Source organism: Aureococcus anophagefferens (assembly GCF_000186865.1).
Source record: "Aureococcus anophagefferens unplaced genomic scaffold AURANscaffold_8, whole genome shotgun sequence".
NCBI classification, from domain to species: Eukaryota; class Pelagophyceae; order Pelagomonadales; family Pelagomonadaceae; genus Aureococcus; species Aureococcus anophagefferens.
Window position 1 is genome coordinate 742,037 of NW_008705568.1, and position 27,613 is coordinate 769,649.

The following is a 27,613-nucleotide window of genomic DNA, read 5'->3' on the forward strand; positions in this document are numbered from 1 at the left end:
GTCTAATGGTGAAACGCAACGCCTCTTCAATCTACGGCCGCCACGAAATTACGTCGTCCTCTTCGAGTGTGGGCGGTGGACGTCGAAGGAGCGCGTCGACGAGGGCAGCCTCGCGGCGGCGACCATGGCGCCGCAAAGAATCTCGCGCGCGCTGCTGCTGGCCGCGACGCTCGCCATCTGCGCGTCGGCGGCGTCGAGCGGCAACTCGACGGCGCACCACGACGACCACGACGACCACGACGACGACCACGGCCACCACGGCCAGTTCGACCACTTCAACTCCATGTTCTTCATGGTCGTCTTCGTCGTCGTCGTCTGGATCGTCGGCAAGAGCTGCGGCGCCGTGGGCATCCCGTCGCTCGTGGGGGAGATCTGGGTTGGCATCGTCCTAGGCCCGGCGCTCCTCGACTTCGTGCCGAACCCGGCGGTGCTCAAGTCCGTCGGCGAGATCGGCCTCGCGTTGCTGGTCATCGAGGCGGGGCTCCACGTCGACCTGGAGATGCTCGAGATCATCGGCGCGCGCGGGCTCGCCGTCGGCGGTTTAGGCAGCGCGCTGCCGCTGTGCCTCGGCGCGGGCGCGGCGACCCTGTGGGGCGCGCCGCCGGTCAAGGCCTTCGTCGTGGGCGCCTGCATGGCGACGATGTCGACGGGCATCGCGCTGAACGTGCTCAAGGCGGGCACGGTGCTGAACCAGCCCATCGGCCAGCTCATCATCGCCGCGGCGACGGTGAACGAGATCGTCAACATCACGCTGATCACGACGGTGACAAACATCGTCAACGACGTCGAGGTCATCGAATACGTCATCCCCATCGTCATCATGTTCGTCCTCATCGCCGTCATCGGCTACCTCGCCGTGAACGTGATCCCGCGCGCGCTGCAGGACCGGCTCCTGCCGCGCGTCGCGCAGCCCCAGCGGCCCAAGGCCGTCCTCGCCTGCGTCTTCGTCGCCGCGATGGTGCTCATCCCCGGCTGCAAGTACAGCGGCTCGTCGGAGCTGCTCGGCGCGTTCCTCGCGGGCTTCTGCTTCTGCAGCGACCACGCGGTCCACGAGTGCTGGGACCGCCAGGTCAAGCGCGTCATGCACTGGCTCCTCCGCCTCTTCTTCGCGTGCACCATCGGCTTCGAGCGGCGTCCCGTGACCGTGACGATGTTCGAGAGATTTGGGGTGGGAAACCAACGAGAAATCGTCACCGTCGTGCTCGGTAGGCTTCGAGATCCCCGTGACGGAGTGCTTCAAGGCGGGCACGCTCGCCAAGGCGGGGCTCCTGGTCTGCTGCATCTTCGGCAAGCTCGCGATGGGCTGCTTCGCGCAGCCCCGCGACGCGGACCACTTCTGGATTCTGGCGTTCGCCTGGGGCGAGTGGGGCGAGTTCAGCTTCCTCATCGCGACGGCCGCGCGGAGGGTCGACGGCGACGGCATCCTCGACTCCGGCACGTACAACGCGATCTGCCTCGCGGTGCTCGTGTCCATGATCATCTGCCCCGCGGGGCTGCGGAGCACGCTCGAGGCCTACGAGCGCAAGGCCAAGTTCCAGATCGCCGAGGCCATCGCGGACACGGCGGACGTGTCCGGCGCGGTGCACGCGACCTACTTCTGCCTCCAGACCAAGTCGCACGCGACGTGGGAGCAGAGCGACCACCTCCTGGCGGCGACGACGCGCATGGGCTGCGACATCATCGACAGCCGCCAGTGGCACCCGAACGACCACTTCGGGCTCGCGCACTGCGTCAACGAGATGTACATCCGCGACACGTCCCTGGAACTGCCGACGACGCTGGACATGGACGAGGCCCAGGAGGCCCGGCTTCAGGCGCGCATCGACGAGATCCTCGACGCGGTGCGCGCCGCGCTGCGCGAGGACGAGCACCAGGGCGCGGAGATCCGCGTCCAGCGCTGGCTCCCGGGCTGCCACGTCGAGCACGACGAGGCCTCGGGCCGGCCGCGCCTCGCGACGAACGCCGACGCCATGGTCAAGGTCGAGGCGCTCGCCGCGGACGCGAACGTCTACCGCGGCGACGACGGCAAGTTGAGGGGCGCGGGCTTCGGGGGCTGGCACCAGGCCAAGGTCGAGCAGAGCCAGCGGCGCCTCAGCGGCCTGACGCGCGCCGCGAGCGACGCGTCCGTGAAGGACGTCGAGCTGGCGGACATCAAGGAAGGCGAGGCCCAGAAGGCGGACGAGGCGCCGCCGCCGTACTCGCGGTTCTCGAGCGCGCGCCAGATGAGCTCCTTCCGCGACTCGAGCGTGCGCCGCCTCTCGCGGGGCACGTCCATCGCCCAGCGCCTCTCGGAGACGGCGCGGCGCGCCTTCGAGCCCACGCGGCGCGAGTCGGGGTTGCACTCGGAGACGCTCGCGAACGCGTTCCACGTCGAGGCGCACCACGAGCTCGACGGCTTCGTCCACCTTGGCGCGCACCACCCCTTCGCCCTGCCCAGCGTCCTGCATCCGTGACGACTTTCGAGAGGTTTTGACCCGAGAAAACGATGAGAAATCGTTACCGACGCATGTGGTAGGCCCTGCCGGACGACGACGACCACGAGAAGGAGGACGCGCTGCTCTACGGCGAGGACGTCTACTTCAACGCGCGGCGCCGCACGCTCACGGAGGCGCCGCCGCCCGTGGGCCGCTGCTCCATGGTCTCGGAGGCGTCCGAGGCGCTCCTCGGCGGCGGCGACGACGCCGAGTCGCACTACCTCCCGCGGAACGCGAGCTTCCATCAGCACGACGCTGCGTGGAATTCAACCACTGGTTTGGGGGGTCCTGACCAAACTTGAGAATTCTCTAGCTCGGTCAAATCGAAGTCGATTCGGCTGATTTTTGGACGGATCGATCGCTCTCGTCGAGTTCTCGAAGCACAGCGAAAGAGTCTGGTCCAAACCGTTTGATTACGCGCACATTGAAGTCGGGTTGAAGATTTGAATTCCACACAGGCACGACGTCGAGACCGCGCCCGACGCGGGCACGGTGCTGACGCTCGCGGACATCGACGAGCACCACCCGCGCGACCGCCGCAGCCGGTCGTTCACGCCCCCGCCGGCGTCCGCGTCGCCGACGACCCCCGACGACGGCTCGACGCCCCCCGCGTTCTGAGCGCCGCGCCCACCCCCCGGGCAAGACCCCGCCGCATAAACTTTAGTTGAGGAGCGGCGGCGCCTTGAGGGGCGACACGGCGGTCTCCTGCGCGTCGTCGGGGAGCGTCTCGTGGGGCACCCAGCGCTTGGCGTGCCAGACGTCCTTCATGACGGGCGTCGCGGGCGGCGCCGCGGGCGACGGCGACCGGGACCGGTCCCGGCGCGCGGCGGCCTTGGCGTCGCGGTCCGGGTCCGTCCAGAGCGACGCGAGGGGCGCGGGCCGCGTGTCCACGGCGATGTCGCGGTCGCCGGGCGTGTCCGGCCGCGCGAAGAAGGGCGCGTCGACGGGCCCGTAGCCCGCGGGCATCGGCGGCGGCTTCGGGAGCGCGGGCAGCGACGCGGAGCGGTCGGCGGCGGAGCCGAAGCGCCCCGATGGCGGCTCGCGGCTCGGGCTCCTCGCGCCCTCGACCCAGATCAGGTCCGGGTTCGTCGTCTCGCGCGGCGGCGACCACGCGGCCGCGAGCATTTCGTGCTCCCGCCGCTCCGCGGCCGCGGCGCGGCGCGCGCGGGTCCGCCGCGCCGTGTTCCGCGCGACGTAGTCCGCGTGGGCCTTGTGGCGCCGCGGCGTGTCGCCCCACCACGCCGTCCGGGGCTTCTCGCGCACGTAGGGCGAGTAGGGAGGCAGGCCCGCGGCGTTGGAATAGCGCGCCGCGGGCGCCTCGAGGGGCGCCCAGGCCGGGTTGTAGAAGGGCTTCTTTTTGCTGGAGCGGCCCCGGGGCTTCGGCGCGACGGGGGGCAGCGTCTTGGCGGACGCGATGGTCGACTCGTCGTCGTCGCGGACCTTCTTCGCCGCGGGAGACGCGAGCGACGGCAGGCTCGCGTCCTCGCGGCCGCCGACGGACGTCGTCGCGCCGCCGACGGTGCCGGAGTGGGCCGTGGACACGCTCTGGGCGTCGTTCGACGGCATGGGCGGCGGCTTGCGCCGCTTCTTCTTCGACGGCGGCGGCGCCCTGGCCTGCGGCGGCGGTTTCTTCCTCGGCGCCGGCGCGCGCGTCTTCTTCTTCGTCGCCGACGACAACCGCGACGACGCGGACCGCGACGACGACCGCGGCGCGGCCTGCTTCGTCGCGCGCCGCCCGCGCGGCGGCGCCTTCGGCGGCCGATCGCGCGACGGCGGCCGGCTCGACGACTTCGAATCGCGCGAGGCCGGGCGGCTCGACGCCTTGGCGGAGCTGTCGCGCGACGCCGGGCGGCTCGCCGGCGGCGTCTGGGCCTTGTCGCGGGGCTCGGGTTCGGGCCCGGGGCGCGGTTCGGGTTCGGGCTCGGGCTCCGGCGATTCCGCTCGTTTCTCCCTGAGCTTCTTCACTCTCTCACGGTCCGTGCGCCCGCGCTCGGCGGCGCAGAGCCGCGTCGCCGCGGCCGCCTCCTCCGCGTCGCCCGGGGGCGGCAGCATCGTGCGCCGCAGCGCCGACGGGCCGCCGACCTCGGCGACGAGGGCGCGGCCGACGTCGAGCCAGGGCGAGGGACCCTGCACCGCATGCGTCAGCAGGTCGAGGCGCGCGTTCAGCGACGCGTTGAGCTTCTCGATGGCCGCCGCCGCCTCGGGGTCCAGGTGGGCCCGCAGGGACGCGAGGACGGCCTCCATGCTTGCACGATCGAGAGCGGTCGCGTTAGTATTCCCAGGTCGGTGTTGATGTGCACGTGCCCGGCAACGTGAAAGACACAGATTTGTCCTCGTTCGTACCTCGTCACGCCAGGTCAGTGCGCTCTGGACCTGAGCCGGCGAAGCGTGCTCTCACTGTTCGCAGCGAAGAAGACCGGTATGACGCGCTCCACGAGCATCCTCCTCTGCATGTGCATCCTCGAGCCTTGCATGGCCTTCGCGCAAATGACGTCCACGCGGCGCGAGCTCGTGCGCCCGAGCAGGAACGAGGTTCCGAGTCGCTACTACAAGCGGGCGCTCGCGAAGCAGCCGCGCATGAGCCTGCAGATCCTGGCGCCGCTGTCGTACACCGCCGTGAGCCGCCTGCGCACGCGCACGTCCGCCGCGGCCGTCGCCTACGAGCCCCTCATCTCCGACCGCTGGGCGACGTTGGCCCTCACCGCGTCCGCGGGCGTCGTCGGCGTCGCGCTCCTGAGCGCCCTGGTCCCGAAGCTCGGGGCCGTCCTCGCCTTGTACAACGGCGCCCTGGTCGCGCACCCCTTCGCGACGAAGGCCGCCGGCACGGGCGTCACCTACGTCCTCTCGGACCTCACGGCGCAGGCGTTCGAGGGCTCGCGCGAGCCCGCGGCCGCGCGCCTCGGCCGCGCCTGCCGCTTCGGCGCCATCGGCGCCCTCTGGGTGGGCCCGCTCCTCGCGGCCTGGTTCCAGGTCATGGACTGGGCCGTGCCCGGCGCGGGCGCGGCGAGCGTCGCCGCCAAGGTGCTCATGGACCAGTGCATCCAGGGCCCCTTCATGATCTCGTCCATGTTCGTGCTCGCGGCCCTGAGCGCCGGCGAGTCGCGGCGCGACGCCGTGGGCAAGGCGCGGCGCATGCTCCGGCCGACCTGGGTCAAGAGCGTCTACGTCTGGTCGCCCGTGCAAGCCGTGCAGCAGACGCTCGTGCCCCTCGAGTACCGCGTCGCCGTGGCCAACTTCGTCTCCTACTTCTGGGACACCTACCTCGCCCACGAGATGTGCGGGCCCGAGAGCTGCAAGGTGGAGGACGCGCCGGAGCTCGCGCCGGCCGCGGCGCCGGCCGCGGCGCCCCTCGGCTTCGGCGAGCGGCGGCCCCTCGCGTGGTGCGAGGCGTCCGACGAGTTCGCGCGGTGAATAAGTGTGTGTATAGAGTTACGACCCGCCGAGTTCGCGCGGTGAATAAGTGTGTATCTAGAGTTACGACCCGCGTCGCCGGAAGACGCCGCGCATGCGCATCTCCCCCCAGGCCTTCATCGCGACGTCGGAGTGGGACGGCTCGACCTTGACCATGGCGAGCCACGCGTCGGAGGAGAGTGTTCCCGCGGGCTGGCGGAACATGAAGCGCCGGCGCCGCGCCGCGTGGCTCTCGGCCTTGGAGAACGCGTAGCGGCCGCGGTCCGGCCCGCCGATCTCCGACGGCGCGAGGTGCAGGAGCCGCGGCAGGTCGACGTCGAACTGGTCCGCGGACACGTCGACTATAGTGCCGTCGCCAAACTCGACGAAGCTGTGGGGCATCCAGTCGACGTAGTCGTCCGGCCACCACGACGGCCGGCCCTTGGCGCGGCCGACGGCGTCGTAGGACCCGGAGATCATCGTCGCCTCGCCAAGGACGGCGGCGATGTCCGCGCGCTTCTGGAGCGCCTCGACGAGGGCCAGCGACGACGTGAAGCACTGGTCCAGCGGGCAGCCGTCCGCGCCCTCGCCGACGACGTCGCGCCGCACCCGCGCCATGACCCGGAGCAGCGCCGCGCGCGCCTCCGCGTCGTCGCTCCCCCGGGCGGGGCCCGCGGCCTCGGCCACCGTCTTTCGGGAGACCCAGCCGGCGACGGGATCGGCGACGGCGAGGCGCGCGCGCGCCGTGTCGTGGAAGGGCACGGCCGTGACGCGGCAGCCCGGGGGCAGCACGCACACCAGGGCGCTCTCCAGCGACTCGCCGGCGCGCACCTTGGTGCCGCGCTTCGCGCTGACGACGAACGACGCGCCGTCGCTCCATTTTTTGAGCCGGCGCGGCGCATCGACGGGCACGAGGGCCATGAGATCCGGATTGGGGGCCATAATGCGGGGGGCACTTTGGTTTGTTGCAGTGCAACAACAATCGATTTATCAGTATTTATTCAGCAGCAATGGGTGGTGGACTTTGAGGGCTCTGTCCACAACAATGGACCGCATCTACGCCGTTTCCGCGGCGCACCGCGACGCGTCCAACGACGAGGCGGCGGCGGCGGCGACGACGACGCACGAGACGCGCTACTACGTCGTCAACGGCCGCGCCGGCGCCCAGGTGCGGCGCACCATGTCGCTGCAGAGCGCCCGCGTCGCGATTTTGGACGCCGGCGTCGTCGTCGCGAGCGACAAGGAGACGACGCTCGAGGACGGCAAGCTGCGCATCCACGTCGTCGCGCCGCGCGAGGGCTGGCTCTCCGCCAAGACCGTGACCGCGTGCGACGCGCCGGCGAACCCGCCGGCGCGCGAGACGCCGCCGCTGCGCCAGGACGAGTCGCTCCTGCTGCCGGGCGAGCGGTCGGCGTCGAAGCGGAGCCGCGCCATCCGCAAGCCCGGCGCGCGCTGCCGGCTCTTCGCGCTCTACGGCGTCGCGGACAATTCCCACAATCTCGTCGACTGGGTCTGGAACTCGCCGCCCTGGCTCGAGGTGCGGCTCCTCGAGCTGCCGGGCCACGGCCAGCGCATCAAGGAGGCCCTGCCCGCCTGCAGCGCGAGCGACGCGGACGCGACGGCCGCGGGCGTCGTCGACGCGTTCCGGGCGCGCCGCCGGTCCATCGCGGAGGACATCGCCGACGACGTCGCGCCGTTCGTCGACGAGCCCTACGCGTTCTACGGCTTCAGTCTCGGCGCCATGCTGCTCTACGAGGTCTGCCTCGTGCTCGCGGCGCGCGGCGCGAGCCCGCCGCTGCGCTTCTTCGCCGCGGGCCGCGGCGCGCCGCACTGCTGCGCCTGCGGCGCGAGGGACTTCGCGGCGCTCGCGAGCGGCGGACGACGAGTTCGTGCTCCGCTGGATGCGCGACACGCTCCGGTTCGACACGGACGCGTTCCCGAAGGCGCTGCGGCCGCGGGCGGGGCGGCTCTTCCGCATGGGCATGGTGCTCGGCTGCCACGCGGGGGAAGCGGAGCCGGACCCGCCGCTGTTCTGGGGCCAGCAGGGCGCGGAGGGCGACATGCCCCTGTCGAGCGGCGCGCCGCCGCTGCCGTGCGCGATCACGGCCATCGGCTCCGACGTCGATTTTATCTGGCCGCCGAAGACGGTGGACAAGTGGGCCGCGCAGTCCGCGGCCGGGTTCCGCCGCGCGACGATCGCCGGCGCGACGCACAACGACGTCATGAACCACAAGGAGAGCATGGCCGCGGTCTTCGCGGACCTCGAAGGCGCGCTCCACCTGCCGCCCTAAATTTTTACGCGCTAGCGCTCCGACGCGTCGGGGGCGACCGCGCCGGGCCGGAACTCCTTCTTCCGCCGGCCGCCCTTCTTCCGCCGCGCGACGACGCCGCGCCTGCGGTTCGCGGGTCGCGGCGCGCCGCCGCCGCGCGGACGCGGGGGCGATTGCCAGCGCTTGGAGATCTCCTTCTGCATCTCGTGGACGTCGCCCTCGTCGATGCGGGGCAGCGCGCCGTCCATGCGCTCGGCGACGACGCCCGCGGCGTGCGTCGGCTCGAGGGACTCCTCGGCATTGCCCCGGCCCTTTCTCCGCGCGTGCGCCTTCTTGTCCGCCTTCCACCTCTTGTTGCCGCCGGAGTCGGAGACGCGGGCCTGCATGACGGACCGCTCGACCATCTCGAGCCGCCGCGAGATCATCGCCCAGCGGTCCGAGGGCGCGGGCGTCCCGGGGACGACGACGCCGACGTCGCCCTCGGCGTCCGTCGCAAAGCCCCCCGCCTGCGAGCTCGCCTCGCTACCGGCGCGGCTCCGCCGCGGCCGCAGGAGCGACGGGTCCATGTAGAGGTGCTCGCTCGGCGCCTCGAGCGACCCCGGCTCCGAGGCGGCCTCGGAGGGGGGCACGGGCACCGCCTCGAGGACCCGCGGCGTCGCGGGGCCCGGCGACGGCGGCAGCGGGGCCGTCTGTTTTTCCAGCTGCGTCTCGACGGCGTGCAGGCGCCGCGCGAGCGCGTCGATCTCGGCGCCCTGCCTTCTCAGGAGCCGGACGACATTGTACACGCCCGCCGCGGCGCCGACGGCGAGGGCCAGCGTTGATGCAGAGTGTCTGTCCATCGCAGTCCGACCCCGGCTGCGCCGACTACGAGCTGCTCCAGTACGAGTACACGGTGCCGCGCGTCGCGAACAGATCGTGGGGCAGCCTCTTCGGACCCGCCGGGGTATTTACTCTGAGTTTGTCCCCTGTTGAAGCGGCACGGTGCAGTCGTTCGATGGCGCTTAAGCGTTATGCGCCGGGATCGGCACTGGGGAAGGTGTCTCGCTACCTCAGGACACGCCTTCGTTCGGGCGTCGACCCACCATGACGCGGATCCAGCCAATGTCCTGAGGCAGCGACCATGCGGAAGCCGTCGAACCCGACGTCGGTCGGCTCGAGGTCCCGAGGGGCAGCCCGGGGCGCCTGGGGTGGGGCCTCACCTCAGGACATGGTCTGGACCCGACCCTATCATGGTATGGAACGGATCGAGACCATGTCCTGAGGCAGGGGCAGCCCCAGACACCCCACGGCCACCGTCGGGACGAAACGCCGCCGGAGCTCGGCCCGGTGGACTCGACGATTTCGGGCTCCCCCGACGAACTCGCCGCCTTGGACGCGACGGGGTCGATGACGAACGATCTCCGCTGCTGCGATGGCTCGAAAACTATCTTAGAGAGGTCGCGAGGGGGCAGCGCGTCCCTTCCCACCCACTCTACCTCCCCGTTCCAGTCGCCACGCGGTCGTATGAGCGTCGCGTCTTCGCATGTGCCTCACCCTCGTCCTTGCGGCCCTCGCAGCTGCTGGGATCGTTGCACAATTCTGCAAATTCGCGGAGCGGCGGGCCCTCAAAGACGGCCATCCCATCGCAGCGCGCCGCCAAAACGCTGCACAATGTCGATCATGAAGCACGGAGGACATTCGATCGACTTTACCCCGGCGGGGGAGAATATTCCCGAGCGCAATTTGACTTCAAGGTGAAGGCATTCACGCCGTCAGACGCACTTCTAGAAGCTGTCCGGCCCGCGCCTACCAATCTACGACGCTCGGGGGCTCGCTCCTCTTACCCGTTGAACGCGCTGAGGACCTTGGCGAGGTCCTTGGCGTCCTTGAGGCACCAGAGCTTCGTGCCCGCGACCTTGAGCGTGACTGCGATGGGCTGGGTCGGCGGCTTGCCCTTCTTGGGGGGCAGCGGCGGGAGCTGGGCGATGAGGCCGCCGTGGACGTCGGCGACGCTGAGCTGCTCGTCCGCGCGGCCGTCGCCGTAGGACGCGGCGAACTTCTTCGTGTTCGGGTCGTAGGCGAGCACCGTGCCGATGGCGAAGCCGTCGCCGAGGAAGCGCTTGAAGCGCTTGCCGACGCTGGCCCGGCGCGCGGCGTCGTCGGACGTGTCCTCGACGACGGCCTCGATGCGGCCGCCCACGGTCGTGAACTTGACGGCGTCGGACTTGTGCGCGACGTCCGCGCCGAGGTGCCACGTGCCGTGGACGTCGAGCACGCGCGCGGCCGTCTCCTTGCAGGGCCCCGCGGCGTTGCCGACGTAGAGCGCGAGGGCCAGGTGGAGCTCCGCGGCGACGCACGCGCCGAGCGCCGGCGACTTGGCGTGGGTCAGCGCCGCGCCGATGGCGAGCTTGACGTTCTCGCGGATGGGCACGCCCGTGTTCGTCTTCACGTGGGCCGTCGCGCGCACGAAGGACTGCCAGGGCGAGTGCTTCGCCGCGGCCTGGCGCCGCGCGACCTCGGCGGTCTTGGGCGCCCACGTCGCGGTCCGCGCGGCCGCGTCGCCCGCGTCCGACATGATCTCGAGCGACAGCTGCACGCAGAGCTTGGCCGCGGACGCGCGGGGGCAGGCGCCGGACTTGGACGCCATGGCCGCCTCGACGTAGACGCGGACGACGTCGTCGAAGGCCGCGTCGCGGCGCCGGTAGAGGCCCCGCTCGAGGCACCGGCGGACGTCGCGGAGGCACGCGCGCGACGCGACCTTGCCGAAGTAGGCCGCGTCGCCCGCCGGCGGCGGCTCGTCGCCGGGCCGGCGCCGCTTGCCGCGCCGGGGCCCGTCGTCGTCGTCGCTGCTGTCGTCGTCCGCGTCGACGCCGTGCGGCAGCCAGAACATCGCGCCGCTCTCCGTGGTCTTGATGGCCGACAGCGCCTCGGCCATGGCGTCGGCCTCGTCCTCGCCGAGGGCGTCGGGCTCGGCGGCGTCGGCGCCGAGGATGAGCAGCGGCAGCGGCGCGGGCCGCGCGGGGCCCGCGGCCGCGGGCGGCGGCGCGGGCGGCGCCTCCTCGTCCTGCTTCTTGCCGCGGCGCGACGCGCGGCGCGGCGGCGGCGGCGGCGGCGGCGGCGCCTCGGCCTCGGCCTCGACGGCCTCGTCCAAAACGACGAGGTCCCAGAGGTTGCGGCGCTCGAGGCGCGGGTCCTCCCGGACGGCCGCGCGGCCCGCCGTCGTCGTCGGCCGCGGCCGCGGCCGCCCGAGCAGGCGCTTGCGCTTCTTCTTCTTCGGCGCCGCGTCCGGCGCCGCGTCCGGCGCCGCGTCCGGCGCGCCCAGGGGCAGGAGGCGCGCGGCCTTCCACTCCGGCAGGTAGGGCTTGGAGTGCGCGTCCGCGCGGCGGACGTCGCGCAGCACCATCTTCCGCCCGTCGCCGTCGTCGTCCAACACCTCGACGACCGTCTCCCCGAGCGGGCAGGCCTGGAAGTCCAGCAGGCTGCGGAAGACGACGTCCCGGGGCATGACGAAGGCGTCCTCGTCCTCGTGGCCCGACAGGCTCACGTTGAAGGGGTCGACGACGAAGCCCGAGTGCCAAACGTGCCAGTCGATCGCGCCGAGCGCCGCGCGGCAGGCCTCGCCGCCGCCGGCGAAGTCGGGCCCCGCCGCGCGCGCGTCCGCCGCCATGTAGAGCGGCACGAGGCGCAGCACGACCTCGACCTTGAGGTCCTTGCGGTCCTCGGCGGCCGGCGCCGCGTCGTCGCCGCCGCCGCCGTCCTGGAGCGCCGCGAGCCGCGACGACGCCCGCGCGGGCTCGGCCTTCTTCGGTTCGTCGGCGACGTCGTCGCTCGACGCGTCCCCGTCCAAGACCTTGAGCAGCGCCGCCGCGCAGACCGCGACGTCGCTGTCGGCCTCGTTGTAGAGGATCGCGTTGGAGAACGGCAGCCGCAGGTCGTCGTCGAAGGACCGGTCGCCGCCGCAGCCGTCGTTGTCGTAGGCGCCCTGGAGCACGAGGTCGCTCACGGTGCCCAGGTCCATGGGCTTCTTGACGACCTTGGGGTAGTCCGTCAGACCGAGCGCGACGTGGTCGACGGGCTTCTTGAACCACTTGGCCTCCTTGCGCTTCGCCACGTTCTCCACGGCCTCGAGGAGCTTCGTGCGCTTCCGCGCGACCCACTCGTCGGGGAAGCAGGGCAGCACGGCGGCGACGACGCACTCGAGCGCGCGCGGCGCGCCGGGCTCGAGGAACCACGACGGCCGCCGCTTCTCGAACCAGAGCTCCTCGACGTCGCCAAAGTCCGCGCGGCCCCGCCGCGCCTCGAGGGCCTCGGCGTGGCCGTCGGCGAAGTAGACGACGACGTCGCCGACCTGGGGGCACCACCGGTTCCGCGAGGCCACCGCGCGGCACCAGTCGCGGTCGATGCCCTCGGCCGTCGACGGGTCCACGGGCCCGCGCGCGTCGAGCCAGCAGGGCCGCGGCAGGGCGCGCGCGGCCTTGGCGTCGGCGGCGGCGTGCTTGAGGAGCTCCTTCTCCGCCGCCGCGGCCGTGCGCGCCAGCAGGTCGACGCGCTTCCGCTGCTTTTCGAGCTCGTCGACGGACCGCTTCTTCTTCTGCCGCTTGTCGAGGCGCCGCTGGAGGCGCCGCGCCTTCTCCGCGGCGTCGTCGGCGGCCTTCTCGGCCATGGCCTCCTTGTAGGCGCGGTTCTCGTTGTACTGGCCCGCCTCGTGCGTGGAGCGCGCGGACCGCCGCGTCGGCGCGGAGGGTTCCGCCTTCTTCCGGGGGCCGCGCTTCTTCTTCTCTTCCTTCGGCAGGCCCACGTCGCCGCCCGTGAAGCCCAGGGACTGGAGGAACGCCTGGTTCGCCTCGATGCGCTCGCGCCGGTGCTTCTCGTACTCCGACTCCTCCGCGGCGGCCGCGGGCGCGGGCGCGTCCGCGACGCCCTTTTTGAGGCCCTCGTCCGTGACCTGCGCGATCGTGCCGTCGGGCCGCGTCGGCCGCGGCGCGCTCTCGAGGAGCTCCCACTCCTCGAGGTCCTCGCTGTCGTCGACGAGCTCGCCGGACACGTAGGCCACGTGCCAGAGCGCGGCCGCCGCGCCCTTCTCGTCGACGTAGTCGGACTCGGCCGCGCTCAGGTAGCCCACGACCTTGCCCACGGAGAACGACGCGACCTTGGACGCCTCGTTGAGCACGGACCGCGTGATCCACTGGCCCACGAAGGGGCCCGACGTCTTCCACTCCGGCTCGGGCTCCGCGGCGGCCGGCGCCGCGGGCGCGGCGTCCTCCATGGGCGCGTCCGGCGCAGCGTCCGGCGCCGCGGACGCGGCGTCGCTCGAGCTCGCGCTCTCTTCCATGCGCGCCGCTGCGCTCGGCGCCGCGGACGCGGCGTCGCTCGAGCTCGCGCTCTCTTCCATGCGCGCCGCTGCGCTCGGCGCCGCGGACGCGGCGTCGCTCGAGCTCGCGCTCTCTTCCATGCGCGCCGCTGCGCTCGGCGTTCGCGCGCGTAGGCCCCTAGGGAACGGACGAGGCTCTTGGCGGCGGCCAGATGAGAGCGCGACCTCGCGAGGTCGACCGCGACGGCGCGTGCGCCGGGGGTCGACGATCCGAACTTCAAAAGACCCCTCGAAACGACATCGCAGCGGCGGGGTTCCGGCTTATCAACACGGCGGCGAGGGCTGGGGGGTGAGCTCGTGGCGCTTTTCGGCTGCTGGGGCGTGCTGCGACTCGGAACCGCTGAGTGACTCGCCGCCGCCGCCGCGCGACCGCGGCCGCCGCGCCGCGCGGAGCTCGTGGCCCCGGCGCCGCGAACAAGCACAACCCCGCCATAAGGGACGATGCCGCTGGTTCGCTGCATTCGACGCGCCGCAGGAGCTCTAACGTTGGTTAAAACTGGGTAGTTGACAAAGGCAATTAGCGATCGATGCAATGGAGCCCGGGCTCTGCGTGCGCCCGACGCAGCGCTTCGCCGTCATCGAACGACGACCACAGCAGAGCGACGTCCCGCGCGTGCCGCTGGCCGAGGTCGCGGCGCCGCGCACGCTCGAGCTGCTGCGCGAGCGCGGCTACGTCGTCGTGACCGACCTCGACGACGCCTTCCTGCGCGCCATCGCCGCGCAGGAGCGCGCCTTCCTCGACTTCTACGCGCGCGACGCCGCGCGCAAGAAGCGGTGCGTCGGCACGGTCTACCTCTCGGAGCGCGGCCAGCCCATGTTCAGCCGCGGCTACGAGCGGCAGGAGCGCGTCCGCGAGTGCTTCCGCGCGCAGGCGTCCGCGCCGGCGGCGCAGCCCTGGCCGAATCGCGGCGCGCGCGCGGCCTGGGTCGACCTCGTGGGGCGCCTCGCGACGCTGGCCGACGCCGTGCTCGACGCGGCCGTCGGCGCGCGGTCGCGGCCGCGCGACGGCGACGACGACTTCTCGCTGGCCTACTCCTTCCTCTACGGGGTCGACGACGGCGGCGGCAACGGCGGCGACGCGTCGACGCTCGTCGGCGAGCACGCGGACGTGTCGCTCGTCGTCTGCGAGCCCGTGAGCCGCGCGCCGGGCCTCGAGGTCTTCGACGCGAAACTGCGGCGATGGCTCGGCGTCGAGGCCGCGTGCGCGCCCGGCGAGGAGGTCGTCGTCTTCGGGGGCAGGGCCTTCGAGCACCGTACGGGCATCCCCGCCTGCCGGCACCGCGTCGTCAAGTGCGCGCCGGCGAGGCCGCGCCACGTGTTCCTCTACGAGCAGAAGTACGCCGCGTTTTTCCAGCACCTGCGCCAGTTCGATGGGTAGTGATTTTGGCAAACGAGTCAGCGCTCGCAGAGGCGCCTAGACGGAAGGGGACGGCTCTGAAAAGCGGGGTGTAGCGCGGCTCGCGCGAAGATCTCCTCGGTTGGTCCGTTCGAGATAGCGCCTTTCGACGATTTCAAGTTTCGTCGATCAGACGGCGGCCGGCGGCTCGGAGCGCAGCTTCGTCGCGACGGGCGAGTAGATGAGGTCGATCTCGGCCGCCGAGAGCTTGCGGTTGAAGACGCGCAAATCGGCGCGCGCGAGGCGCAGGCGCACGCGCTCTCTCTCTCATCGATTCGCTGTTCCGGCGCGGCACAGGGAGGAATCGAAGGGAAGGAGAGAGAGCGGCGAGGAGGGGCATCGGGAGAGCCACGGGGAGGCACGAGTATTCCGGGTGCGACTCAAGACGTAGCTCCCAGTTTGTCGTGTCTAGGTTTAGGTTGACGCGTCTCTAAACGTAGGGGGCCCGGGAGGAACCGCGGGGGACGGGAGGCTCAAAGGGTCAAAGTCTCTAGGTTTACAGCTGAAGGGAATCAAGCTCTTGGGCGACACAGATTGGCGACACGTCGACCCACGGCGTCACTCGCGACTCACACATTCAGTAGACGCTCGCGCTCAACTCCGCGCGCCGCCCGCGTCCGACCATGTGGTCGCCGTCGTGGCCTCCGCTTACGCGCCTCCGAGCGCCGCGGCGAGCGCCGCGGCGCGGCCGGGGAGCGTCGGACGTCGCTTGATCCCCCCGCTCGCAGGCCAACATGATGAAGACTATCGTCGCTCTGGTCCTCGCCTCCTCTGCGTCCGCCTTCAAGCCCTCCAAGGCCTTCCTCGGCATCGGGGGACTCGCCTCCGCCGCCAAGTACGATCCCAAGATCTTCGAAGACGCGTCCGCCGCGAAGGACGCGTTCCCGATCGAGCAAGGCGGCGAGCGACGCCTTACCGCCCGTTGTGTGGATGGAATCTCCGAAGGAGGGGATTGGAATGAATTTCTTTACGAAGGACGAGAGATGGGGGGGAGCATTCAATCTCTGTCTGATCAATGGGAGCTTAACGAACAAAAGTGCAAGTGCTCTTTTCAAAAAGAACTACATTCTGAACGGCGTGTGCACGGCCTGCCCGATCGACAACGTCTGCGACGGCTCGACGGCGACTAGCATCAATTCTGCCGAGGGTACTTGCGACCACGACTGGTGCGCTACAAGCCACGATGATCATGGAATGGGTTGGTTCGGTCAGTGTGCTATATACCCCGAGAGATGCTCTGGTTGCGAAGAGTGCAAGTGCGATGCTGACCGCGAACGCCGCTACATGCTGAACGGCGTGTGCACGGCCTGCCCGATCGACAACCTCTGCGACGGCTTCTCGACTTGGAGCGCGGCCCCCATGGCCGCGCCGGCCAGCGGCTGCGACGACGCGTGCAAGCCGGGGGGCACCTACACCGGTCCCGGTGATCCGGCCGGATGCACGGCGACCTACTGCGATCTCTACGCGCCGGGGGGCTACTTTCACACCCGCTGCGACCCGACCAACTACCTTCATCATTACGCCCTCGAGGAGTGCGCGAAGACCTGCGACATCTGCCCGGGCAGCTCGGGTAAGAGCTCGCGCACCGGCTCTCTCTCCATCATCATCCCCGTCGTCATCGCGGCCGTCCTCCTCCTCGCCGCGGTCCTCTACCTCGTCCGCAAGCGCCGCGTCGCCGCCGCGACGCCGGACGAAACGCCGCAGCTCGACACGGAGGTCCAGGTCGAGGCCTGAAGGGGCGCGAAGAGCCGCGCCTCGAAGCGATGAGAGGTGACGGCCACGCCCCCAAGTCGCCCCGACCCCGCGTCGTCCGGACCATGGATGCCGCCGCGAGCTTCCTACACCTGAAGCCGGCGGATCCTCCCCCGCGCCCGCCGGCCGGGCGTAGTAGCAGCGATGCGCGAAAACAAATCGATTAGAGCTCGAGGGGCTCGTCGTGGAAGGGGCTGATGTTCGTGGAGATGTCCTTCATCTCGGAGAAGGTCGGGAGGGCGAGGTCCTCGGGCGCGGCGTAGGAGGAGCCGCGCGCGCGCTCCTCGTCGTCGTCGTCGTCGCGCGCGGAGGCCGTGATGATCGTCGACGCGGAGCTCCCGACCTCGCGGACGAGGCGCTCGTAGCGCGTGACCTCGCGCTTGCGCTTCTCCGCGAGGGCGAAGGCGCCGACGGCCGCGAGGAGCAGGAGCCCCGCGAGGACCGCGAGCGCCGCGGCGAACGCCGACGTCGCCGCCGTCGCGGGGGCCGCCCCCTTGGACGCGGTCGCGTTGACCGCCGTGTTGCAGGCCGGGCCGGCCCAGCCGTCGTCGCAGGCGCAGGAGATGGCCGACTCGTCCTCCGCGACGACGCACTCGCCGCGGCCCGCGCAGTCGAGTTCGGCCGCGAGCCTGTGTGGAAACCAAATCTTCAACCAGACTTCAATGTGCGCATATGCGACAGTTTCGACGCGAGCTCTTCGGCTGTGCTTCGAGAACTCGACGAGAGCAATCGATTCGTCCAAAAATCAGCCGAAACGACTTCGATTTGACCGAGATAGAGAGGTTCGAAGTTTTTGCTGGACGGGGCGTTCCACTGGTTGATTTCCACACAGCCGCGAGCTCGTCGTTCGTCGCGGCGGGGCAGACGAGGCCACAGGACGGGCCGTGGGCCTTGGCGTCGCAGACGCAGGACGCGCGCAGCGCCGCGCCCTCGTAGCTGTGGAGCACGACGCAGTCGCCGCGGCCGCCGCACGCCGCGCCGCGCGACGACGGGCACGCGAACGCGCACTCCGACCCGACGAAGCCGCCGTCGCAGACGCAGGTCGCCGCCCGCGCCGCGTCGTCGTAGGCGCAGGCCCCCCGCCCGCCGCAGGGCGGCTCGCCCGGGCAGGCCAGGTCGCACGCGGCGCCGCCGAAGCCCGGCTCGCAGTCGCACGACCCGTCCGAACCGCACGCGCCCCGCCCGCCGCAGGGCGCGCCGGCGCCGTCGACGGGGCAGGCGACCTCGCACTCGTCGCCGACGAAGCCCTCGTCGCAGGCGCAGGCGGCGACCGTGGCGTTGGCCGCCGCGGCCGCGGCGCACGCGCCGCGGCCGCCGCAGAACGCGCCCCCGTCGACGGGCGAGTTGGAATACACATCCGCGGGGCTCATGCCCGGGCAGGCCACGTCGCAGGCCTCGCCGACGAAGCCGTCGGCGCAGGTCTCGCAGGTCGCGGCCGCGCCCGGCGCGCGCGCGACCTCGGCCGTGAGCGAGTAGCCCGCGACGGGCCCCGTCGCGGACTTGTCGTTGTAGACGCCGACGTAGTAGACGCCCGGCTTCGGCGAGCCCGTGGAGAAGGCCGTGCCCGGGTAGGCCGGGTTGATGCAGCAGGCCGACGCCTCGCAGCCGTAGGACCCGTCCTCGCACGACGTCACGAAGACGCGCTGCTTGCTCTCGTGGCCGCTGTAGTAGTCGAAGTACTCGTAGGTGTCCTCGACCATCAACGGCAGGCGGCCCCGGCGGACGACGAGCAGCGGCTTCGACTGGGACTCGGGCGACGCGAAGGCGACCTTGAGGAGGCGGTCGCCGCAGCCGACGTTCACGGACCAGTAGGCCCAGTCGTCGACGGCGATGGGCGGCGCGTTCCCCAGCTCCGCGGACGCGTCGCCGCCCGTTTTCGCGAGGTCGAAGACGCCGTCGGCCGAGCAGTCGTCGAGGACGTTGCCCGGGTCGCAGTCGCAGCGGCCGAGCGACCGCTCGCACGCGCCCGCGTCCGAGCACTCGAGGCCCGAGCCGTGGGCCCTGGGGCAGTCCAGCGCCGCGGCGAAGGCCGCCTTGACCGTGTAGCTGAAGGGTTTGCTGTTCTCGATGCCGTTGGCCACGCTCAGGTACCAGACGCCCGGCCCCGCGGCCGCGAGCTCCTCGGCGTCGAGCAGGATCTCGTGGTGCGCCTGGGCAGGAAAAGGGTGATTCAACGTCGCTTCAACGTGAGTGTTCCACGCGCGCGCGTTCCGACAAAAGCATCCACGCTTCGAGACCGCTCCGAGAGATGATCGCTCGTCCAAAAATCAGCCGAAACGAGTGGAAAACGGCCGAGAGAGGAGCCTTTGAAGTTGGGAATTTCGCACTCTTTTCCTGCCCCGTGGTGCGCGTCGCCGTAGAAGTTCGACAGCAGGTCGTGGTCGCTGAACTCGCCGACGTTGCCCGCGAAGGGCAGGTCCCCGAAGGCCGCGCGCATCGTCGCGCGCTGCGCCTCGGCCTCGTCGACCATGTCGAGGCTCAGGAGCAAATTCAGCCCGGACGCGACGTCGTCCTCGGAGATCTCCACGAGGAAGTAGGCGTCGTAGGACACCTCGAGGGGCGCCGCCGGCGCGACGACGGACCCGTCGCGGGGCAGCGCCGTCGCGGGGAAGGAGCAGTCGCGCCAGAGGCGGTCGGGCGGGCAGTCGCACCGGCCCGTGTTGAAGTCGCACGCGAAGCCGTCGCAGAAGCCGTTCCGCGTCGCCGGGCAGGGCGTGCCCGCGTCGTAGAGGTTCGCCTTGAGCGTGTAGCGCGCCGTGTCCTGGCTGTTCATGCCGTCGGCGCCGTTGTGGCCCCAGATGTTGTAGACGCCGACGTACCACGTCCCCGCCTCGAGGACGGAAGAGTTCAGCAGCAGCGACTGGCGCTGGCCCTGGACGAGCTCGAAGCCCGTCGGGTCCGCGGCGTCGAAGACGAAAGCGTCCAAGTTCGGCACGAAGCCCTCCATGAGCCGCGGCGGGCTGCTCCGCCGCGCGAGGACCACGGGGTAGCTCCTCGGCGCGGACGAGACGAACTCGACGCTGAGGTGGTCCCGCTCGGCCTGCGACGCCGACACCTCGAAGGTGTAGTAGTCCCAGTTGCCGATGCGCACCTCCGACGCGACGGTCTCGTCCAGCGGCAGGTCCTTGACCTCGAACTGGCACCTGTGTGGAAATCAACCAGTGGAACGCCCTGTCCAGCGAAAACTTCAAACCTCTCTAGCTCGGCCAAATCGACGTCGATTCGGGTGATTTTTGGACGAATCGATTGCTCGCGTCGAGTTCTCGAAGCACAGACGAAGAACTCGTGTCAAACACGTCGAATAAGAGCACATTTAAGTCGGGTTGAAGATGTGATTTCCGCGCAGACTGGCACGTGTCCGGCGCGTTGACGACGGACCCCTCCCAGCCGTCGTCGCAGGCGCAGTCGCCGCTCGCGAGGTCGCAGGTGCCGTGGCCGTTGCAGTCCAGCAGGCAGCGCATGGTCCCGAGGTCCGACACGCGCACGGTGATGTTCGCGTGGAGCAGGCCGTCCGCGTCCGCGCGCATCTGGTCGTTCGTCACGCCGACGTAGCTCGTCCCGCCGTTCGACGAGTCGCCGTGGATGTAGTGGATGTCGGAGCAGTCGTAGTACCAGTTGAACCAGTCGCTGTAGCGGTAGTGGCTCAGCGTCGGCAGCGTGTCCGTCGAGAGCACGAGCCGCGGGTCCGCGGACGCCGCGCCCCAGTCGACCTGCGCGGGCGTCGCGTCTTCCGCCCGACTTCAACGTGCGCGTCATCGAACGAGCCCTTCCGCCGCGCTTCGCGAACTCGACGAGCGCCATCGCTTCGTCCAAACATCAGCCGAATCGACATCGACGTGACGGAGCGCGAGAGTTCTGAAGTTCGGTCGGGACGTCCCGAACCGGCGGTCGACGTCCGCGCGGCGGTCGACCAGCTCCACGAGCACGTGGCTCCGCTTCGGCAGGTCCACGCGGAAGTAGGCCCACTCGCCCACGGCCAGCCCGTCGATGACGAGCGTCGTCCCGTCGACGAGGGGCGCCACGACCATGGAGCAGTCGCCGTAGAAGTCGGGCGCGTACGGCGCGTCGCAGACGCAGAGGCCCTCGTCGCAGTGGCCGTTGCCGCTGCAGTCGTTGTAGCAGGACCCGTCGCTCGAGTCGAAGTAGGACGCGAGGAAGCCCTTCTGCTTCGTCGTCGCCTTCGTGTGGTAGCCCGCGTCGCTGCTGAACGCGACCATGACGACGGCGTGCTCCGAGCGGACGACCATCGGGCTCGGCAGCTCGCCGGAGAACGTCTCGCCGTGCTTGTCGTCGACGCCGTCGTAGACCGTCACCGTGTCGTGGTTGTGCTCCGTGTGGAAGAAGCCGAAGACGAGCGTGACGTGCGCCGCGCCCCGCAGCACCCAGCAGAGCTGCGTGCCGTCGGCGTACTCGCTGTCGGGCCCGCCGACGCCAAAGTCCTCGCCCGCCGTCTGGTTCACGCCGCAGTCCCAGGCGGCGCCGGACCCCAGGAGGGCCGCGAGGACCGCGCCGCGCAGGAGGGCAGCCGACGGCCACGCAATAATTTTCCCCCACATCGTGCCGCGAGGAGGGGTGCACCCAAATGGGCAGGGCAAACCTTTTTCGCCGTCGTCGACCATGGGCAGCCAGCATCGGTGGCTCGGCTGCCTCGCGCTCGCGTCGGCGCTCGACGTCGTCACGCACGAGACGCTGCGCGCGAGCGGGAAGAAGCGCGGCCCGACGCTGGAGCCGCCCTTCTTCGGGCGCACGGCGGCGGAGCGGGGCTGCGCGGCCCACTGCGCCCGCCAGGGCGCGGCGGCGGGCGGCGCCGCCGGCGCCGTCTTCATGCAGCACCTGCGCAAGGCCGGCGGCACGCTCCTGCGGAGCTACCTCGTCAACTACCGCTGCGAGCGCGCGGGCCAGCGGTCGCGGCAGACGAACGCCCAAGGCCGGGACGACGCGCGTCGTCGTGCAGGAGCAGCTCGCCTTCAACACCTACTCCCTCGCGGCGGAGCCCCACGCCATCTTCATCACGTGCCTCCGCGAGCCCGTGGACCGCGTCATCAGCGCCTACTTCTTCAGCGGCAAGTGGAAGCAGAACGACCACCGGCGGCTCAACACGACGGCGCGGTCCTTGGAGGCCTGGATGAAGGAGGTCGGCGACGCGAGCGCGCGCCGCGCCTGGAGCTCGAAAGACGCAATGACGAAGCGCGGCGCCTGGCCGCCGCGCGTGCGCATCTGGGAGGAGGTGGCCAACTACTACGTGCAGATCTTCTCCGGCGTCGCCGCGCGGCCCGCGGAGGAGCGCCACTACCTCGCGGCCCGGGCCGCCCTCGAGTCCTTCGACGTCGTCCTCATCCTCGAGAAGCTCCAGACGCCCGCGGGCCGCGCCAGCGCCGAGGCGCTCCTGCGCCGCGTGCTGCCCCCGACGGGCTGCCCGCCGACGCTGCCGGAGCAGAAGGTCAACGAGGGCAAGCTCCGCGTCCGGGAGACGCCCCTGACCGCCGGGGAGCGCCGCGCCATCGCGGCGCTCAACGGCTGGGACTCGCGGCTCTACGCCGACGCCGTGGCGCTGAGCGACGCGCGGGAGCGCGGGCCGCCGCCGTGCCCGGCGCCCGAGGCCGCCAACTGCACCGTGGGCACGCACCCGGACGAGCCGAACCTGCTCGACGGCGAGAACATCATGCGCGGCTGCCACCGCTTCTGGCGGCCCTGCGGCGGGAATTCGAAGAAGCCGCCGCCGCCGGCGGCGACCGCGCGCGCGGTGCCGCTCTCGTCCGTCGCGCTGTCGAACCCCGCGCGGCCGCCCCCGCTGGCCCCGCCGCGGCCGGGCTAGGGGACGATCGGAGCTCGGTTACGCGGGCGCCGCCCTACTTTTTCTTCCCCTTCTTGCCCCCCTTCTTCTGGACGCCGCCGCGGATTTTGCAGTGCTGCGCGTCGAGCGTGGCGATGAGCTCCGGCGGGAGCTTGCAGACCTGCTTCTTCGCCGCGCGGAGGTCGAGCTCGCGGAGGTTCGCCCAGGCGACGGCCGTGTTCGGCAGCGACTTGAGGCCCGGGCACTTCTTCGCCTGGAGCTCCTGCAGGTTCACGAGGTCGCCGCTGCTGCTCGGGAGGTTCGCGAACTTGCCGCAGTTGTTGATGTAGAGCTCGCTCAGGGACTGGCAGGACGCGATGGCGTCCGGCAGCGTCCGCAAGTTGTTCGACGACAGCGTGAGCCGCGTGCACTTGGTCAGCGAGCCGATCTGCTCCGGGAGCGCGTCGAGCTTGTTCTTGTAGAGGTGGAGCTCCTCGACCTCCGTGAGGTGGGCCAGCACCTCGGCGGGCACGTCGGCGATGCGGTTGTTGCCGAGGTGGAGCTTCTTGAGCTCGCGGCAGGCCGACAGCGCCGGGGGCACGTGGCTCAGGTGGTTCGTGCGGACGTCGAGCTCGCGGAGCTTCGTGAGGAACGACACCTCGTCGGGGAGCACGGCGATCTCGTTCGTGCCCAGGTAGAGCGTCTCGCACTCCGTCCAGTGGCGCATGGCCGGGCCGGGCAGCGCCGCGAGCTTGTTGTTCCGGAGGTTGAGGTACGTGAGCCCCGTCCACGCCGCGCTGCTCTCGGGCAGCGCCTTGAGCTCGTTCTTCGCCGCGGAGAAGCGCTTCATGAGCTTCCAGTCGCCGACGTTCTCCGGGAGCTCCGTGAGCTGGTTCCCGTCCAGCGCCAGGTCCTCGAGCGCGACCATCTTCGTACATCTCTCCGACAGGGGCCCGTTGAAGAAGTTGTCGCTCAGGTTGAGCTTCCGGAGCACGTTGAGCTCCTCGATCATGGAGAAGACGTGGTCGCTGCCGAAGAGCTGGTTCCGGCTCAGGTCGAGCTCCGTGAGCTTCCGCAGCTCGGGCACGGTCCGCAGCTCCTCGGGCACGAAGCCCAGGTTGCTCCGGCTCAGGTCCAGCGTCTCCTTGCCCTGGACGACGGCGCGCCGGATCTTGAAGAAGACGCACTCGAGGCGGATGGCGTCGGCGCGCTCGCTGCGCACGGCGGCGTCGCCGAGGCGCGGGCACATGCAGCGCTCGCGCTCGCGGATGATCGTCCGCGTCGTCACGACCTCGGGGCCCACGGGGCCCTTGCCCTTGCCCTTGCCCTTCTTGCCCTTGCCCTTGGCCATGGTCGCGCCGGGGCGACGCCCGCGCCGAGTCTAGCGCGTCGGCCGGGCTCCCGGAGCGCCCTCAATAACGCAAAGGCTGTGGTATCGGACGTATCTGGGCAAATGAAGCACGGCAACCCACTTCAGCACCGGCCTTCTGCTTCGCGCCCAAGCTGCGGCGAGCTCGACTGCCGCCTCGAGTGCCGACCGCCGCCACCGCGACGAATGCAAACGCTCACCATGGCCTTGCTGCTCGCCGCTCGGTCCGCGCGCTCCTTCGTCGCGCGCGCGCCGGCGGTGCGGCCGCCGAGCGCGCGCGCCATGTCGTCGAGCGGATCCTACGACATGGAGGGCACCATCAGCAAGATCGGCGAGGTGCAGACCTTCGAGAGCGGCTTCGCCAAGATCGAGTTCGTCGTCACGACGGAGGAGATGTACCCGCAGGAGGTCAAGTTCGCACCGCGCCCGCGTCCGGCCGCGCGCGTCTTTCGCCGCGGCTTTCGCCGCGGCGGCGAAACCAGGGCCGCCGCCGCGAGCGCTTTCCCCCCGCCGCAGGATCTCTTCAAGGACAAGATCGGCCTGCTCGATTCCTACGCCGTCGACGACAGGGTCTGCGTGTCCTTCAACATCCGCGGCAACGAGTGGCAGGGCCGCCACTACGTGAACCTGCAGGCGTGGCGGCTCCAGAACCTCGCGGCCGGCGGCGGCGACGGCTACGCGAGCCCGCCCGTCGCGTCGTCGGGCGGCGCGAGCGCGAGCCCCTTGGACGCGCCGTTCAGCTCCTTCACCGCGGACCCGCCCGCGGACGGCGGCGCCGCGCCGAAGAAGGACGACGTGCCCTTCTAGGCTCGTAAAAAGCAAAAAGCCCGTGCTCTTCTAGAGGCGCTATAACTGCTGTACATGTTCGACCCCAATTGCAATTTTGCCGATCTCGGGGCCTTTAGCGAAGGGCAACATCCCATCAACAAAACTTCAAGCTTCGCAGTGGCAAAAAATTCTCGCCGGTGCTCCCAGCCAACCGGGCTGTTGGAGCCCGCCGCTGCCCGCAGAGCGCCGACGAAGCGTCGGGCGAGCCTCGAGGCACACGTCACACGTCAAAAAGGCTGCCCGCCGGCATGGGTGTCAAGGAGATGATCGCCGCTGCGAAGGCGAAGGAGGAGGCGGCCAAGGCGGCCAAGGCCGCGCCGCCGAAGGCGCCCACGCCCAAGGGCGGCGGCTCGTCCGTCGCCGACCGCATGGCGGCCATGCAGCGGCGCGCGTCGGAGAAGAAGGAGGCGCCGCCGCCGGCGAAGGCGCCGGCCGCGCCGCCGGCGAAGGCGCCGGCCGCCGCGCCGCCGGCGGCCGCCGCGCCCGAGCCCAGGAAGCCCTCCGTCGCCGAGCGCATGGCCGCGCTGCAGAAGAAGGCCGCGCCGCCCGCGCCGGAGCCGCCGCCCGCCGCGTCGTCGCCCGGGTCCGTCAAGGAGCGCATGGCCGCGCTGAACCGCGCGTCGTCGCACAAGTCCGTCGCGCCGCCCGCGCCGCCCAAGGCGTCGCCGCCGAAGACGTCCGTCGCCGAGCGCATGGCCGCCATGCAGCGGCGCGCGTCGGAGAAGGCCGCGCCGCCGCCCGCGCCGTCGCCCAGGGCCCCCGCGCCGAAGGCGTCCGTCGCCGACCGCATGGCCGCGCTGCAGAAGAAGGCGTCCTTCCGAGAGCCGCCCGCGGACGAGGCGCCGCCCGCGAAGCGCGCGCCGTCCACGTCCGTCGCCGAGCGCATGGCCGCCATGCAGCGCAAGGCGTCCGAGGCCGCCGCGCCGGACGCCGCGCCCGGTGCCGAGGCGAAGACGCCGCGCCAGTCCGGCGGCATCAAGGCGCGCCTCGCGGCCATGGGCGGCGGCGTGCCCATGATGGGCATGCCGGGCATGGCGCCGCCGCGCGGCATCCCCGGCATGGCGGGCCCGGGCGCGCCGCCGCCGTTCGCGCGCGCCAAGTCCGAGGGGCCGCCGGCGCCGCCGGGCGAGCTCACGCACGCGACCATGGCCCGCGCCAAGGCGCCGAAGCGGCGGCCCAAGACCGCGTCCTTCGACCCGGCCAAGCTCGGCGCCGAGTTCGCGAAGCTCGAGGCCATCGAGCCCGCGCGCGCCGCGGCCAAATCCGAGCCCGCGCCGCGGCCAAAGTCCACGTCGTCCGCGTCGACGGCGTCGGAGCCCATCATGGACTGCTGAGCGCCGCGCGTCGTTTTTTACCACGTTTTGGAGCTTGGTTGAACGGATGATGCCTCCAAGTTGCACCCTGAGGCATGATGGACGCTTGCCAGCGCATATGATCGCGTCGCTGCGCGCGTCGATCCTGCGCGGCGACGCGACGGCGACGTCGCTCGCGGCGGCCGCCGTCGCCGCGGCGCGCGCGAGCCCCTGGAACGACTTCGTGCGCGTCGACGAGGCGCGCGCGGCGGCGACGAGCCGGCGGCTGGATGCGGGCGCGCGCAAAGACGCGCCGCTCTTCGGCGTGCCCTTCGCCGCGAAGGCCAACCTCTGCGTCGCCGGCGAGACGCCGACGGCGGGGAGCGCGGCCGTCGGCGGCTGGGTCGCGCGCGCCGACGCGACGGCCGTGGCGAGGCTCGCGGACGCGGGCGCCGTGCTCGTGGGATCGACGAACTGCGACGAGTTCGGCATGGGCAGCACGGGCGAGGCCTCGGCCCACGGCGCGACGTTGAACCCCCGCGACGCCGCGGCGTCGCCCGGCGGGTCGAGCAGCGGGAGCGCCGCGGCCGTCGCCGCGGGTTCCGTGCCCTTCGCGCTCGGCAGCGACACGGGCGGCAGCGTGCGCCTGCCGGCGAGCTGGTGCGGCGTCGTCGGGCTCAAGCCCAGCTACGGCCGCGTGTCGCGCCACGGGCTCCTGGCCTACTGCTCCTCGACGGACTGCGTCGGCGTCCTCGCGACGTCCGGTGCGGAAATCTAATCTTCAACCCGACTTCAATGTGAGCATATTCGAATGTTTTGACACACGCACGTCCGCCGTGCTTCGAGAACGTGACGAGAGCAATCGATCCGTCCAAGAATCAGCCGAATCGACTTCGATTTGGCCGAGCTAGAGAAATGTTTCCACGCAGGCGACGTCCGTCGGCGACGCCGCGGCGGTGCTGCGCGTCATCGCGGGCGCCGACGGCCTCGACGCGACCTGCGTCGACGCGCCCGTCGAGGACTACGCGGGCCTGCTGGCGGCGCCGTCGAACTTTCGCGTCGCGGCCGTCGCCGAGGCGTCGGACCTCGCGGACGCGGACGCGGCCGCGGCGGCCGCGGCCGCGGCCGCGGCCCTCGGCGCCGACGTCGTGTCTCTGCCCTGGCTGCGCGACGCCTGCGCGGCCTACTACGTGCTGTCGGCGTCCGAGGCCTTCGGGAACCTGTCGCGCTACGCCCACGTGGACCGGCCGCGCACGGCCGAGGCCTGGCGGCGCGTCGACCACGCGTCCGCGCCCTTCGGCGCCGAGGTGCTCCGGCGCCTGCGGCTCGGCGCGCACTTCCTGGGCGACCGCCACGCCGACGGCCTCTACGGGCGCGCCGAGGCCGTGCGCGACGCCGTGCGGCGCGACCTCGCGTCCGTGTTCCGCGACTACGACGCGCTCGTGCTGCCCGTGGCGCCGACGGCGGCGCCGGCCGCCGGCGCGGCGCGCGGCGCGCCGTCGCGCGCGCCGCGGCCGCCGGCGGGCTCGCTGCTCGCGGCCGTCGAGGGCGACCTGCCCGACGGCTGGGCCCACGACCAGCTCACGTGCTTCGCGTCCCTCGCCGGCGCGCCGGCGCTGTCGCTGCCCTTTGGGGCGTCGCGCGCGGGGCTGCCCGTCGGCGTCCAGGTCGTCGCGCGGCCCCTCGGCGACGCGACGGCGCTGCGCGTCGCGGCGGCCC

The 27,613-nt window shown here is 71.4% G+C and overlaps 7 protein-coding genes across 7 annotated transcripts; 5 read left to right on the top strand and 2 right to left on the bottom strand.

The window, feature by feature from the left end:
• Positions 1 to 124: 124 nt before the first annotated feature.
• AURANDRAFT_63854 (hypothetical protein) lies at positions 125 to 2,776 on the top strand (the record flags this gene model as incomplete). The annotated part of the gene is made up of 3 exons (XM_009038285.1): positions 125 to 1,133; positions 1,210 to 2,438; positions 2,516 to 2,776. The coding sequence occupies 3 exons, from the start codon at positions 125 to 127 to the stop codon at positions 2,774 to 2,776; spliced, it is 2,499 nt and encodes an 832-aa protein (XP_009036533.1).
• A 2,467-nt stretch (positions 2,777 to 5,243) lies between these two features.
• On the top strand, positions 5,244 to 5,741 carry AURANDRAFT_6252 (hypothetical protein; the record flags this gene model as incomplete). Its single annotated transcript, XM_009038208.1, has 1 exon — positions 5,244 to 5,741. A coding segment is annotated over one exon (498 nt), but the record flags the coding sequence as incomplete, so codon positions are not given.
• A 2,425-nt stretch (positions 5,742 to 8,166) lies between these two features.
• AURANDRAFT_63856 (hypothetical protein) lies at positions 8,167 to 13,505 on the bottom strand (the record flags this gene model as incomplete). The annotated part of the gene is made up of 2 exons (XM_009038525.1): positions 8,167 to 8,890; positions 9,958 to 13,505. The coding sequence occupies 2 exons, from the start codon at positions 13,503 to 13,505 to the stop codon at positions 8,167 to 8,169; spliced, it is 4,272 nt and encodes a 1,423-aa protein (XP_009036773.1).
• Positions 13,506 to 14,016: 511 nt separating this feature from the next.
• AURANDRAFT_63857 (hypothetical protein) lies at positions 14,017 to 14,862 on the top strand (the record flags this gene model as incomplete). Its single annotated transcript, XM_009038286.1, has 1 exon — positions 14,017 to 14,862. One exon carries the CDS (start codon positions 14,017 to 14,019, stop codon positions 14,860 to 14,862), a length of 846 nt encoding a protein of 281 aa, XP_009036534.1.
• A 7,619-nt stretch (positions 14,863 to 22,481) lies between these two features.
• AURANDRAFT_53551 (hypothetical protein) lies at positions 22,482 to 23,837 on the bottom strand (the record flags this gene model as incomplete). The annotated part of the gene is made up of 1 exon (XM_009038524.1): positions 22,482 to 23,837. The coding sequence occupies one exon, from the start codon at positions 23,754 to 23,756 to the stop codon at positions 22,482 to 22,484; it is 1,275 nt and encodes a 424-aa protein (XP_009036772.1).
• A 330-nt stretch (positions 23,838 to 24,167) lies between these two features.
• On the top strand, positions 24,168 to 24,581 carry AURANDRAFT_63859 (hypothetical protein; the record flags this gene model as incomplete). The annotated part of the gene is made up of 1 exon (XM_009038287.1): positions 24,168 to 24,581. One exon carries the CDS (start codon positions 24,168 to 24,170, stop codon positions 24,579 to 24,581), a length of 414 nt encoding a protein of 137 aa, XP_009036535.1.
• A 1,548-nt stretch (positions 24,582 to 26,129) lies between these two features.
• AURANDRAFT_11143 (hypothetical protein) lies at positions 26,130 to 27,606 on the top strand (the record flags this gene model as incomplete). Its single annotated transcript, XM_009038288.1, has 2 exons — positions 26,130 to 26,642; positions 26,824 to 27,606. Coding segments are annotated over 2 exons (1,296 nt in total), but the record flags the coding sequence as incomplete, so codon positions are not given.
• Positions 27,607 to 27,613: the final 7 nt, after the last annotated feature.